This window comes from Squalius cephalus (assembly GCF_949319135.1).
Source record: "Squalius cephalus genome assembly, chromosome: 13".
NCBI lineage: Eukaryota > Metazoa > Chordata > Actinopteri > Cypriniformes > Leuciscidae > Squalius > Squalius cephalus.
In genome coordinates this window covers 9152394-9166279 of record NC_137134.1, presented here as the reverse complement: position 1 = coordinate 9166279, position 13886 = coordinate 9152394, and the positions used below count along the sequence as shown (strand labels likewise).

Genomic DNA, 13886 nt, shown 5'->3' with positions numbered 1-13886 from the left:
TTACTTAATTTATTCTAAATACTTACAAAATTGATTTATTATAAAATATTCAATTGAATATTATACACATTATATAAATGTGACTGAACCATTTAAAATCTGTCTGTATATGTATATAAATGATAAGGATATCTGAGAGGACGGCTGCCGAAATTGAAGGCTACAGACTCTTTGAAGGAAAGACTGATCGCAGGGAAATATGCGACGCCCGGCCCCGTCTTAATATTGCTGAACGCAACACCCAGAGACTGCCCGTTTCTAAAAAAAAATAAAAAATAATATTAATATTAATAACAGATCAACAGATATATTTCATTAACAAGGAGTAATTATAAATGCTTTCACACCAAACTATAATGTACATCCAATAATAAACCTATACTTACAGGCAAAATGTAATCGTTCCCTCATCCAAATCAATCAAACAGCTGACAATATCACCAGCAGCCCAGGACTACATTAAAACAAATGAAAAGAATGCATCAATAATGAGATGCTGTGCATTACAATAATTTTACCATTAACTGTGGTAAAATCATTATTGCGTAAGCCCAGAGTGGCTTAATGCTTTCATAAAACATTGGCTCATCCAATCAGCATTTAGAGTCAGAACTCTTTAAGGCTGAGCAAGTTACATCACAGTCTAAGACTTTAAACAAAGAGACTATGAACAAACTGTCAAGGTCAAACAAATCCACAAGGACAAACTGAGCATGACCCGTGAACTGGATGTGTAAAGCGCTGTGATTTCACCTTGCCGTAGTTGGTGGTTGTCACATTCCATTTGCGAACTCTGTTTCCGTCGTAGGCGTACGAGTCCGGCGTGTCCCCGACCCCTTCCTGAAGACAAGCACAGATCAGAAGTGTGTCACATTTCTCATTAATACACTTGAACAAACCAATCCTCATGTAACCTAGATTAATCTACGATTGCTATTGCTTGAAAAGCTTCCCATAAGAGCTAGCTAGAGTGAATATGCAGGTTGTATGGCTCTGCACTCCAAAGTTGACATGTAAATGGTAAGGTTCCTTCACAAATGAAGGCTTGTACCTCTTGGTTGAATCTGCAGTTCAGTGTGCACCATCCGATTTGCATTAGGCCTTGAGATGAGATGAGAACTTCATAGACCCATTTCCCTAAAACAAATTAAAAGAAATAAAAAAAAAAATGCATTATGTGGTGGTACAATGATAAAGTAATTGTATTCGTTGGTGTTCTTTATTATTAGGGGCCAAGCACCGATTGTAATCGTTGGCGTTCTTATTGTTCTTCTTCTTCCGCTCTGGAAGTCTATGGCAGCCCATAGAACCACTTCCGGGAAAGTTGTGAAATTTGGCACACAGATAGAGGACAGTATGAAGTGTCACCATAGCAAATTTGGAGCCTCTAACTCAATCCCTCTAGCGCCACCAACTGTCCAAAGTTGACCTCAAGTATATGCTAATAACTTTTGAACCGTAAGAGCTACGGTCCACTACTTTCCTTAGCTCAAGACATCATGAAATTGGTAGTCCTGGGTAGACGCTCAGATTTTTTTTAATTTAAAAAGATCATTTTTAGACGATGCCGACAAAAAAATGATAGAATTCAAGTTGATTCGACAAACCGATCTCGAATAACACGCGAACAAATTCTACGAAAAGCACACCAAAATGAAAGTGAGGCTATATCTCCACAAAGCTTAAGTGTATCCTGACCAAACTTGGTGTGTGTTATGACAACCATGACCTGAGTCTACCTGCGCAGTTTTGGCACAGTGCCACCTAGTGGTCAGGAGATATGAAAAATGGCAGCATGTCCAGTCGAACGATACCCAATTTCTCCATATCGGTCATTTTGCGCTTCATCCATTTTGAATTTTGTCAAAAAATGCTATATTTACCAACACATTGGCGTATCGTTGTGATGCCCTGAAGGTACTCAAAAAGTTCGGGACAGCGCTCCCTTGTGGTCAAAAGTTATAATAAAATTTCCATAAGTACTAAGAACTTTTTATTAAATTAGCCTATTGTAATTATTTCTTGGGTCATGCCGAGAACATAGATACCAATTTTGCCATAGTCAGCCAAACTTCCTGTCCTGTATTTCTACAATGCTTTGGCATGCTGACACCAAACTTTGCATGTGTCATTATCACCTTACTCTGACCACACCACATCAAATTGGTCACAGCGTCACCTATTGGTCGGAAATGATAAACCATTAAATCAAATTACTAGTGACTGCATTTATGATTTTTCAGCCATTTTGCCTAAAATCTTCTTAAAATATCTTTAATTGCTCGTTGTTGTAGTTGGTCTGATGTTCTCAGCCATGTTGGCATGACTTGTTGGCCCAGATAATTTGCAGCTATATTTAAATTTACATTTCCTCCAAGGTACTTTAAGAATAGCATGGAATTGGTACATTTTTGTACTTGAAATGTTACCTTTGTAAACACATGTGGTGGCTCTGATGGAGCTGAAGTTACTGTGGCCGATGACCTTCAATCCAGAAAGAGAGGAAGAACAAAACTGAACACATTTACCAGTAAGCAACATATCTGTAATACATATTCCTGGTGTTACTGTGCATAACATTTTCACCATCAAACCAATTTAATAGTGAACTGACTTAAATTTGAAGTGAATTTAAAGTGTACCTATTATGCTATTTTAAAGGCTCCTAATTTCTGGTCTGTTGTGATTGGTCTACTCTGCTCTGATTGGTCTACTCTGCTCTGATTGGTCTACTCTGCTCTGATTGGTCAGATGGAACAGTCTGTCTTTATTGGTCAACTCTACTCTGATTGGTCAGATTGCCCAGTCTGTTGTGATTGGTCTACTCCGCTCTGATTGGTCAACTGCTAACAGCGCGTTTTAGAAACAGTAATATGAACAGTAACGATGGTGTCCGACCGCGAGTCCTCATCCTTTGCAAGTGCATATAAAGTGGAATTGCTTTTGCAGCCCAAAAAACAGCGCCTTCTAACATATCAACAACATAAACCAAACTCTTCCATGCCTCAGCTACAACTACAGTGTTTGAGGGTGGGTCAGAGTAGATGAAGACCATAGACTGGCATTATGCAAATTTGTTACAAAAAAAATAGGTAGGACTGAAAGTACTGACGACTCGTTTCAGGCGGATCTTCTTTTTGGGAAACAATAACTTCATTTATCGTTGAAACTTTGCAGACCTTGTGCATCTCACAAACAGCTATATTACAAACTACATGAAAGGTCATATCCAAAAAAAGCCTAATATGGGGAGCTTTAAATCTGACTTGAATTTGAAGTTGTACTTGCCAGCTAATTTGTGCAATATGTTAAAAACTATATATAGATAATCGCTCCAAACAATTTCTCACCCCCAAAAGGTCATCGTCAACAAATAACAGCCCTTCAAACCCACTGCTGTGATCCAATACAACAGTTGAAGGTCCAAGGCAGCCTTCTATCTGATCTGTATACAAAAAGAGAAAAAAAATCAGCAAATCAATGAAAACATGGCTAAAAAACATCTCTGTAGTCAATCGAATAAATAAATCACCAAAAATATAAATAAAGAAATAAATAAAAAAATATATATATATATTTGGGGGTAATAAACTATAGATAATTCATAAGACATGTTTCAGTAAATACAATAAAGTAAAAAAAAAAGTGCTTTTTATTTTAATAATTGTATTAAGGTCTCATTTGTGAGACACTCAGCAGCACTGTTAAGAGTGTATGTGTAAGTGGTTGTTTGACCTTTGCCGTCCTCAGCGACATTATCTTCAGCCAGCAGCTTCTCCAGATGAGCTCCAAGATCCTGGAACGTCAGGGTTTTCCTACATGGAAGAGACATGACGGGTTGTCAGGTTACATACTATTAATACGTCTATTAAAGTATAATAAAAAAAAGTCCACAATGAATTTAAATATGGAAAACATTATACAAAGAAAGATTTAAATGTTAAATAAAAAAAATCCTGCACTATTTCTAGTTCAAAAGCATGTCAAGTTCAACGTGCTAAACTTTTGAACAAATCACCTTAAAAACAGCTCAGCACCCAAGCAACTACCCAAAACACACTAGCTATGACATAGCAACAGACTAAGGGGCCGTTTACACAACACTGTTTACATGCGTTTTGGTCATTCATTTACATGACAACTGAGTTTGCAAATGGTTCTGAAAATATAAACTTTTGAAAACCGGTTTCCAGATAGTCTTCGTCTTCATGCGAAAAACGCAAAGAAAAACTTTTTTTTGTAAACGTACCCTTAAGGGTGCAGTATGTATTATTGACAGCTAGTGGTTGAAATGGGTATTGCAGTCCAAATATAAAATATTGGACTGAGTTGTTTCTCCTCAGACTCGACGCGGGTTGGCAGATTGAGGACAAGCAACAGGAATGAGCGCAACTGACATTTGAAGGCGACGAGCCTTACACTGTGAGTTGATTTATGTGTTTTAATAAGCCTCTAGTCATGGAGCTTTTTGTTCCCAGTACTCCCAAATGCATGCACAGGTTACTTTACTTCTACTTTACAGTGTCAGTTGCCTTCACATTCACACGAATCTCACCACAGCTCCAGAACAACTGAACTCAGAGCACCTCCTGCAGGTAGTCTCGGGCTCAGTGCCCCGGTGCACATGACAGCTTTCACATTACCAATTTTTCATGCGAACCGGGCCCCGTTTCGAACTAAACTGCCAGTGTGAAAGCACCCTTAGATGGATGCTGAGGATCTCTAGGTCGGGAAGAATCTGCGATCTCTGACTCAGGTCATTGGTTGGCTTCTATGGCTGCAATACATTGTGTTTTCCACCAACAGGCAACCCAGGGTGTCAAAACAATATTGGGTAAATTGGCAGTGGGCGGGATCACACAGACCAAAACATCTCAAATTTCATCTAAGCTAAATATCTGTGGATAAAGTCAAGTGTACTATTACATGACTTTACACAGTGGTGACAGATTCCCATCATGGCGTCTGACATATATTCCACAATTAGAGATCATATGTGAACACATCAACCCTTTTCAAAAGCCGCCTTCAGCCCTCTGCGAATGTCAGCTGTCTCTCATGTCCCATCATGCTCTATGTATAGATCAGCACCAGTAACCAGATACTGGCTGGAGGTGAGCACGGGACAGAGCCAGCGGCACAAGACACCAGCAACATCCACTCAAACAACTAATGCATCAGATTTTATCCCTTCATGATTTATGTTTAGCCAAAAAAAAACAGATCAAATAAACTGATGACTCATCCTGCACTACACAGATGTTTGTCCAATCAGATGCTCTCTAGAATAAGAAAGTCACTCCCAGAGTTCTGCAGAGTGCGGCGCGGGACAAGTTTTGAAATGTTGAGTGCGGATGCGGGATGGAAGATATTAATATGTTCGAGGGAAGCGGGAGAAAGACATGACTCATGGCAAATGACTCCTGCAAAAAAGTATAATTATCCAATAATCGCAGCACACAGAAGTCTGTAACTGGAGCTCTCAAACGTTGTGTGTGTGGACATGGGAAAAAATAGCCTATAGACATCAGAACAAGACAGAATCTACCCAGATCGGGAGTGAAAAGTAGTGTAGACCTCTTCTTACAGGCTTTTGCGGGCAGAAACGGGACAAAAGTGAACATTTCGGGAGTGAGCGGGCTAAAATCAGAAACGGCCAGGAGAGGTACATAATCGTGCGGGAGCGGGATTGAAAAATCCATCCGGCACAGACCTCTAGTCCCTCGCCCTACAACCACCTGCACGAAAATAATGGTTCAAAACATGCGGATGAAAACAATAATTGACTATACAATTCTAAATATGACATCAAATAATAAATAAATCACTGTCAATGGGAAAAAGCCCACCTACAATCTGCCAACAGTGAAAATACATGGGCGATAAACAAAGTAATCAACTCATGTAAACATTCATTATATATATTAGGGATGTACCCGAAGCCGAATACTACGTTCGGAAAGGGAATGACATTCTACGGAGACCCTAAAGGGACATGGTGATGGAAAGAAATATGAGATAGGAGATGATCTGGCGTTCTCTCGCAATTATTTAGTTGGGTATTGCGGGGTATTGAAATCGCTTTCTGAATTTTCGCTTTTTACTTTTACTTTCCAATTTGCGTTCATGCGTACTCTGTGTGTATGGAGCGGTGGGACCCTCGGGATCTGTTGTGCACTGCGTCATTGTCCTGTGAGTCATCTCTCCTTAATATCTTTATGTGAAAAGTGAAATCTGATGTACTGCACTGTAACCACAGCAATTACCACAGCAAGCCTAGCTACTTTCCAGGACGGAGAAGTAAGACTCATGAAGCCTATATCCAGCCTTTGCTTGGGCTGAACGTATTTAATTTGGGAAGTTGCAACAACGGAAACAGTGACAATTTATGTTTGAAAGGAGTAAAGCCTGAGTTTAGGTTATTAAAAAATGCAATTTTGCCAACTTTTACTTTAAATGTTCATTTAAAAGCAGCCTAGTTCAGTGTAATATGTTACCATATCATCATTCTCAGTGTGGATATCTAAATCAGAGAAAATCGTAGGTTCGAGTGGGTGGCGGGTGGATGATTGATATCAACAGCGAATTCGGTTGACGTTAGAACTGATCCGCGCATCTCTATTGATGCAAGATCATGTGAGCCACCTTCAATCATTCACCTAAATATTGCTGTTTACTTGACTTTATTTATTTACATATGTGACCTTGAAGGAATCCAAAAGTAATCAGATTACATTACTTTCATATTGTGGTGCTTGGATTACATTACTGAATACCTATGTATATATACACGGGTCAAGGTCATACATTTTTAATTAATTAAATAAAAATTCTATATAGTTCTATATACTTTGTCAATGAACTAACCTGTACACGGCTGAAGCTGGTCCCTGCTTACTGGAGGCGGGAAACACATGGTGCAGATAGTCGCTCAATAACTTCTCATTGACAATACCTGAGGAAAATACACATAGTTAACACATCTACATGAAGAACATCTTCTTGTTTAACTTATTTACAAGGGAAATACCTGTGACTTTGGGTTTGTCTGTGTCGGATGCCAGGCGATAGTTGCGTCGGGACAGGGCAGTGCCACCCTTTGAGCTCATTCTGCCTCTAGACAGATCACTGATCTGACAAACAAACACAGACCAGTTACTGCACACAAAAACAAACCTCATTTCATATTATTTCATATATATACTACATAATAGCAGAAGTACCATGGTACAGTGACTTATCAGATAAGGTGCTACATGCTTAAACATGCTTATGCTACATGATATTTACATGACACTACCGTAGTATATGTCCAAATCAAAACACCGTAGACAAAAGATATGTATGGTAGGCCTTCATTTTTGTTAGCTGATTGTTTATATTTTAGCAGAATCAGTGTTTCTGTATAGTAATAACAACAGATACAATGCAGAACAATGCAGTGTAAACTAGAAATTATTGACAACAGGCTTAAACTACATTTAAACACCCATAATATCCTGCAGGTTCAATGTTTACATGCTGTTGTTTTAGCAAACACACACAAACATTGCACAATATAAACACACACTCTCTCTCTTTAGCCACTATTTTGCTAACATAACGGCTTTATGGGATGAACAACATCGTGTATATATTTATAACCGATATAAATATGATTTAAGGACTGTCGGGGGTCTAAAATGCCCAACATATGTGCAATAAAAACAATATTTAATGTGTTTCAGCCTCCGTGTCGAACACATATGACAGCCAGAGCTGCTATGATAATACGTAAAATATGATATACACAAATAAAGCGACATTACCGCTTATGGTTTCTTTAATTTCTCCTGCAGTACTCACTGACTTGGTGTGTTGTGTTTATTTATGATCAGCAGATTTTGTTATTAGACTCTCCGCTTTAAATGTGTCTACAGTCGCTGCCTTTAACCATAGAAATACAATAAGCAGAGTGATGGCACTCAGAAAGAACGTGTGATAAAGTGGGCGGGGCTTGTGGCCCAAACTTTGTCTCTCATTGGTCAGATACGAAGGGTTTAAATAATTTTTTTATTTTTTTTTTATTTGATCTTTTCTCGTTATATTTTCAATTCAGTGTCTATTTATGTTTTAACATGTCGTTATTTATAATGTAAATTATTTTCCGGGCTGCGGTTATAAGTGGTTAGATGACACGTGCTTTTTGTAACGTTACTCAGTGCTGTTCTGGATGGACCAATCAGAGACGTTTATATATGTTTACATCCTCATTTAGTGCGTTGGTGGATTTGTATTTAGATTTCAAGTGTCGCTCTTTGAAATCAACAGATTAAAACTATACAATTTAGTATACACAATCCTCCTATAACACAAAATAAATCCAGAGATTTGAATATGATTAAATGTGGGAGTGGGCATTGTGAGCCATGTAGAGCCCCCTGCAGGAATTAAACTGAGTGTCCTTTGATAAGCGATTATTAGCACGTAAATGTGCCGCCCAATTCCTTTAACGCAATACGATTCACTGCTATAGAGCGCGTTTTAGGACAAAATACATAGACATGAATGAAAGCGAATCATCAAATCCATCATAGATATACACTATAGATGTCGCCTTGGGGCTCTAAACATGCGTCAAAACCGCCGCCATCTTGGAACAGGGGTCTTGTCATAGGAAGTAGCTAGGTAACGCTGTTATCTCCGCCTGTACTTCGAATTCATGGATGATGCCGGACTTTTGTGCTGCGTATGGATGTTCACACGAACAAAATCTAAACCAGACAGCATGGGATTACATTTACTCTGTGGATGGTAGTAGTCAAGTTGTCTTTTTATAAGTTAAGTGTTCATTTCTCTGCTTGGAGGAAGAAAATGAACTGTGATTCTCACACAGCTAATGAACTGTGAATGTGCTGTACTCTTTAGATATTATTTGAAATAACCCTTGTGTTTAAAATCCTCAATACCCACTTTTGGCTGTGATGTGCTGTGTTGTTCCTAACTTTTGATTTTTTATCGATTGTACTCAAACCTTTTAATGAAAAAAAACAAAACAAAAAAACGTGTGACGCTTGTAACCTGTAAGTACAGTCCTAATAGTATGCTGGTCCTCTCCCTGTCATTCTTCAAACAGTACATCCATGATTATTATACATAGAATTCCACAAATCTTATGTATGTGTGAGTTTTGCACACGGCTACAGTGGGCTCAAGGGCTTGTTTCTTTTCCTTGCAAACTGGGGATGGAGGTGTGGAAGGACACTGGAATTTGTGAAAATGTCAACTGTTTAAAGCCTTTCTTAAAAGTGAATTTCGTTTTGTATAAATTGTATCTTAATTTTAATACATTTTATTCATCAACAAATTGCTTGTTAAAGGTCCCGTATTATGCCCCTTTTCACAAGATGTAAAATAAGTCTCTGATGTCCCCAGAGTGTGTATGTGAAGTTTCAGCTCAAAATACCCAACAGATCATTTTTTACAGCATGTTTAAATTGACATTTTTTGGGGCTCAGAAAAACGTGCTGTTTTAGTGTGTGCCCTTTAAATGCAAATGAGCTGCTGCTGGACGACACAGGGGGCGGAGCTTCATGAGCTCACGCTCAGTCTCTCAGGACAAATTCATCTCACAGAATGATAATAATATCAGAAACTCTCAGTAACGGTGTTCATTTCGAGTCGGACAATAATGCCTACAGAGTCAGAGTGCTGTAAAGAGATGAAACAGGTATAGTTTAGTAGTTTAATTACGGTTATTATAACGTATTTGTCATCTGCTTGTATGTTATTAATAGCCCACAAGTCTGCTGTTTCGGACCAGGTCCGAATGATGATCAAACATGTACTGATGAGTTTAATAAAGTTTATTGTACATCACACAAAAGATGAAGCGTCAGTTTTACTTCAGAAAATCACCATAAGAGCTGAGTAAACACAGTAGGCTAAGTTATTAGAAGTGCGCAAGTAGCCAGTAGAGTTGAGGGAGCATTCCTGTGGGCGGAGGTTAGTCAAAAAACGGTTCTAGTGACATCACTAAAGAAGGAAGTAGAGGGGTGTAGTCCAAACGAGCCGTTCACTGTAGTCGACTTCTGTTAAATAAAATATCTCGCTTGGCATTGAACTTTGAGCTTTATAATTTTACAGATATTATTTATGCTCTAACAGCAACATTACACACTAACTAAAGTTTGAAACATGGGATCACGAAGAACTGGACCTTTAATATAATCACGGAGGCGTCCGCGCGGTCACTTAGGCTACTTATTGCACGTTAACTGGAGCGCATCTCATCCTAACTTAACGAAACTCAGTGTATGCCTCACACAGACATGAGAAATACATCAAATACACAAAGCTTGAATAGTCTTTAAACAAAATAATTTAAAACGAAAGAAAAAAAGCTAGGCTACTCTCTGATTATGTAATCCATTATGTGCATTTCTCTCTATAGGCGCATCTACGGAGATGGCAATCGTCAACTTCATCTCTGCAGACGAGTCGACACTGTCAGAAGTTTATTAATAAAAATCAATGTACGCGTCACCGGATTTCCAAATGCACTTCTTGCTTGTTGCACGCACACATATTATGTCGAAATAACGAGATATTATGTTGAAATAACATTATTCTTAATAAAACATCTTTTAGAATATTTGATTGAATGCTGAATGTTGCGCTTGTTCAATTTAATAAAATTAAAACCTTAATTGTGAGCATTAAAATAATTGAATATTAAATATTTAGTGGCCAAGTTTTGCTCATTTATATATGTATTATATAGCAATAGTTTATTCTATGTTCACTCAAGTGGAAGAATGTGACTAATAAACTTAGGCCTACTAGCACTAGGCCTATGCATTATATTTTGAAAAAGAAGTAATTATCTTAATATCAAAACATTAAATTTCCTCTGGACACAATGATAAATACATGTCTGACCGTTGTAACAAACCATAAAAACTAGAAAATCGCATTCATGACGATTTATGGTGATTTTATTTCCGTTAGACCTTTGCCTACATTGACGCTGATGCATTAAAGAGGAGGGGGCTCCCCTGTTCCAAGATGGCGGCTCTATTGACGCATTCGTTCCAATGAACTGCCGTAGCCCAGGCGACATCTAGTGTATATATCTATGCAAATCCGTAAAAAGACCACTGGGCGGCAAATGTTGTTGACTGAATAACTTATGAATAACTCACGTTAAATCTACTATTCATCTGTATCTGACATATGCTACACATGAAAATTTGTTCCGCTCTGCCACTGATTAAATACGAAATCGCTTCCCAATAATCACAAAGGACTGTGATTGATCCATCGTGAGCAGCGCTGAGAAAAGTAACAGATGTCACGTGACCATTTGCACGTGAGCAGCGTTTTTGGATTAATTTACACCTCGGGAATTAAATTTTAAGAGAATTATGACTTTAAGGAGTGGCGTATCTGACAAGTTAGCGACAATATACAAGCCGCCCACTTTTTATATAAAAGTGTTTTAACTGTAATAAAGGTGCAGTCACATTATGGTAATTTAAATGTCTATTATCTATAGAGTAGTGATGCATGAAGCATCGCTCACACTGAAGTCACTTTCAAACCAAGCAGTTTTCTGTTGGTAAACCCAACAACTTCATGTGGCCAACTTGAACCCATTGCGAAACCTAGACTGGGAAATGTATCACCCTCGTGCAAAACATACAATTGAATTTGGTTTTACCCTCTGTCAAAATCGCGGGGCCCATCGAGAGCCAGGGGCCCCTAAAATCCCTCTAGCGATGACACTTTTACCCGAAACAAGGCTGCGACATCTTTTCAATAATCCAAATAAAGCTATTAATAAATTAAGGTTTAGATTTGTTTCCTAACCAGGTGTTCGATGCACTTCTCTCTCCAACCCAGGACATTCCACGATGAGCGAACCAAGGTCTGACGCTTCTGACTGGGAGAGCGGCGCTATGGGGAACGGCGGTGTGGGAGAATCAGGACGAATGCTGCTCCTCGTTCCAGAGGCTCTCCGACGAGATGGTGTGTTTGATTGCGCCATTGCGGGGAGAGAGGCTGCTAGAGTGTTGGCGGATTTACGGCAAGGAGAGAGATCTGTGTCTGACTTTTCGATTGAGTTTCGAACCCTAGCAGCAGAGAGCCAATGGAACGAGGAGGCGCAGTGGGACATGTTCCTGCATGGGCTGGCTGACCGCGTCCAAAAGGAGATCTACGCCATGGACCTTCCCACCAAGCTCAACGATCTCATTGCTCTGGCCCTGAGAGTGGACGCACGTCTTTCACGAGTAGATCGACGATTTCAACCTAACCGTCCTCCTGGAGGGATCGAGGGACAGCGTTCCGGAGGCGGGGACGCGGTCAGCCCCGTCTACGATCACGAGCCCATGCAGGTGGGTCGAGCCCGGCTTTCCCGGGAGGAGAAGGAGAGGCGGAGATCCCTGGGCCTTTGCATGTACTGTGGAGGAGCTGGACATTTCGCTTACAGTTGTCCGTTAAAAGGCCCAGCCCGACAGTAAGTATGAGGCTACTGTCGGGTGGGATCTCTGCCGAGAAGACCTCATCCACATCTACTCTCCTTCTGGTAAGTCTCCGATGGTCAACTCACCTCCACGACTGTCGGGCACTTCTGGATTCAGGGACTGAAGGTAATTTCATGGACCACAACTTTGCACTCAAATTTCAAGTTCCCCTCAGACCCCTTACGCACCAGATTGCAGTACACGCCCTCAATGGTCAAGAACTCCCCACCATTTCACTGGCCACCGAAGGCATCACCCTCATCACATCAGGCAATCATACCGAGACCATCTCCTTCTGGACACTCCTCTTGCACCCATCGTACTTGGTCACCCCTGGCTCACCCGTCACAACCCCAAAGTGGACTGGCAGTTGAAGTCTGTGTCGGCGTGGAGCAGTCATTGTCATAAGTCTTGTCTTGTGTCTGCCTGTCCATCTGTTTCTGTCCCTGTGTTTCAGGAGGAGGCAGTGGATTTATCTAACATGCCCGCGGAGTACCTGGACTTGAAGGAGGTGTTCAGTAAGTCTCGGGCTGCTTCTCTTCCCCCGCATCGTCCCTATGACTGTGCTATAGAAAACCTCCAAACCCCCAAATGACAGGCTACTGTGGACTCATGCCCCCACCGAAGGACCTCAGGACACAGAGCAGCCAGCAAAACAATCAACCCTCCGGACACACCCTTGGCCTCCTGAGCCTGAGAATTCCATCTGAAAGGTAGCTTAGGAGAGGTGAGTGCTGTTAAGTGTGCAGCAACCAGGCTAAAGCTACGGATGAATCGCCTATAGAAGTTAGCGAACCCCAGAAACCGCTGGGGTTGGCCATTCAGCCTTACCTTAGCGGGATTGGCTTTGATCGTTGGGGTGTTGAAGGTTGTCTTCCACTCATCCCCCTCACCAAATGGCAGGCATTACGGAGGTCTAGCTTGGTAAAGACCCTGTAGCAACTCAAAAGCTGATGACATCAGAGGCAGAGGATACCTGTTTCTCATGGTCATGTCATTTAGACCCCGGTAGTCAATGCGGGGTTGCAGGGACACTCTCAGAAAAAAAGGTACAAAAGCTGTCACTGTGGCGGTACCTTTACAAAAGGTACACCTTTGTACCTAAAGAGTGCATATAAGTCCCTCAAAGGTACATATTGGTACCAAACGTGTACATATTAGTACCTAAATGGTACATATTAGAACCCTTTAGAAGGGTACTGTCCCAGTGACAGCTTTTGTACCTTTTTTTCTGAGAGTGAAGAAGAACCCAGCCCCAGCAGGTGAGGAAGAGGGACGGATGAGGCCGGAATTTAAGGATTCCTGAATATACTTGTCCATGGCCTCTCTCTCAGGACCAGATAAGGAATACAGACGACCCTTGGGCGAAGAAATTCCTGG

The 13886-nt window shown here is 40.5% G+C and overlaps 1 protein-coding gene across 3 annotated transcripts in view; it reads right to left on the bottom strand.

Moving 5' to 3' along the window:
* Positions 1-7945, bottom strand: part of rnf123 (ring finger protein 123) — a 148193-nt gene extending 140248 nt beyond the window's left edge. Inside the window, exons 1-10 of one of the 3 annotated variants that reach the window (XM_079889891.1) lie at positions 7809-7945; positions 7031-7133; positions 6868-6955; positions 3736-3815; positions 3351-3445; positions 2430-2484; positions 1052-1137; positions 754-840; positions 387-454; positions 133-258 (exon numbers count right to left, since the gene is read on the bottom strand). In XM_079889891.1, coding sequence (XP_079746017.1) covers positions 133-258; positions 387-454; positions 754-840; positions 1052-1137; positions 2430-2484; positions 3351-3445; positions 3736-3815; positions 6868-6955; positions 7031-7109 — 764 coding nt within the window. In that variant the 5' untranslated portion in view covers positions 7110-7133; positions 7809-7945. The remainder of the gene's footprint in view (positions 1-132; positions 259-386; positions 455-753; positions 841-1051; positions 1138-2429; positions 2485-3350; positions 3446-3735; positions 3816-6867; positions 6956-7030; positions 7134-7808) is intronic. The other 2 variants (XM_079889892.1, XM_079889893.1) reach the window with 2 other exon arrangements.
* Positions 7946-13886: the final 5941 nt, after the last annotated feature.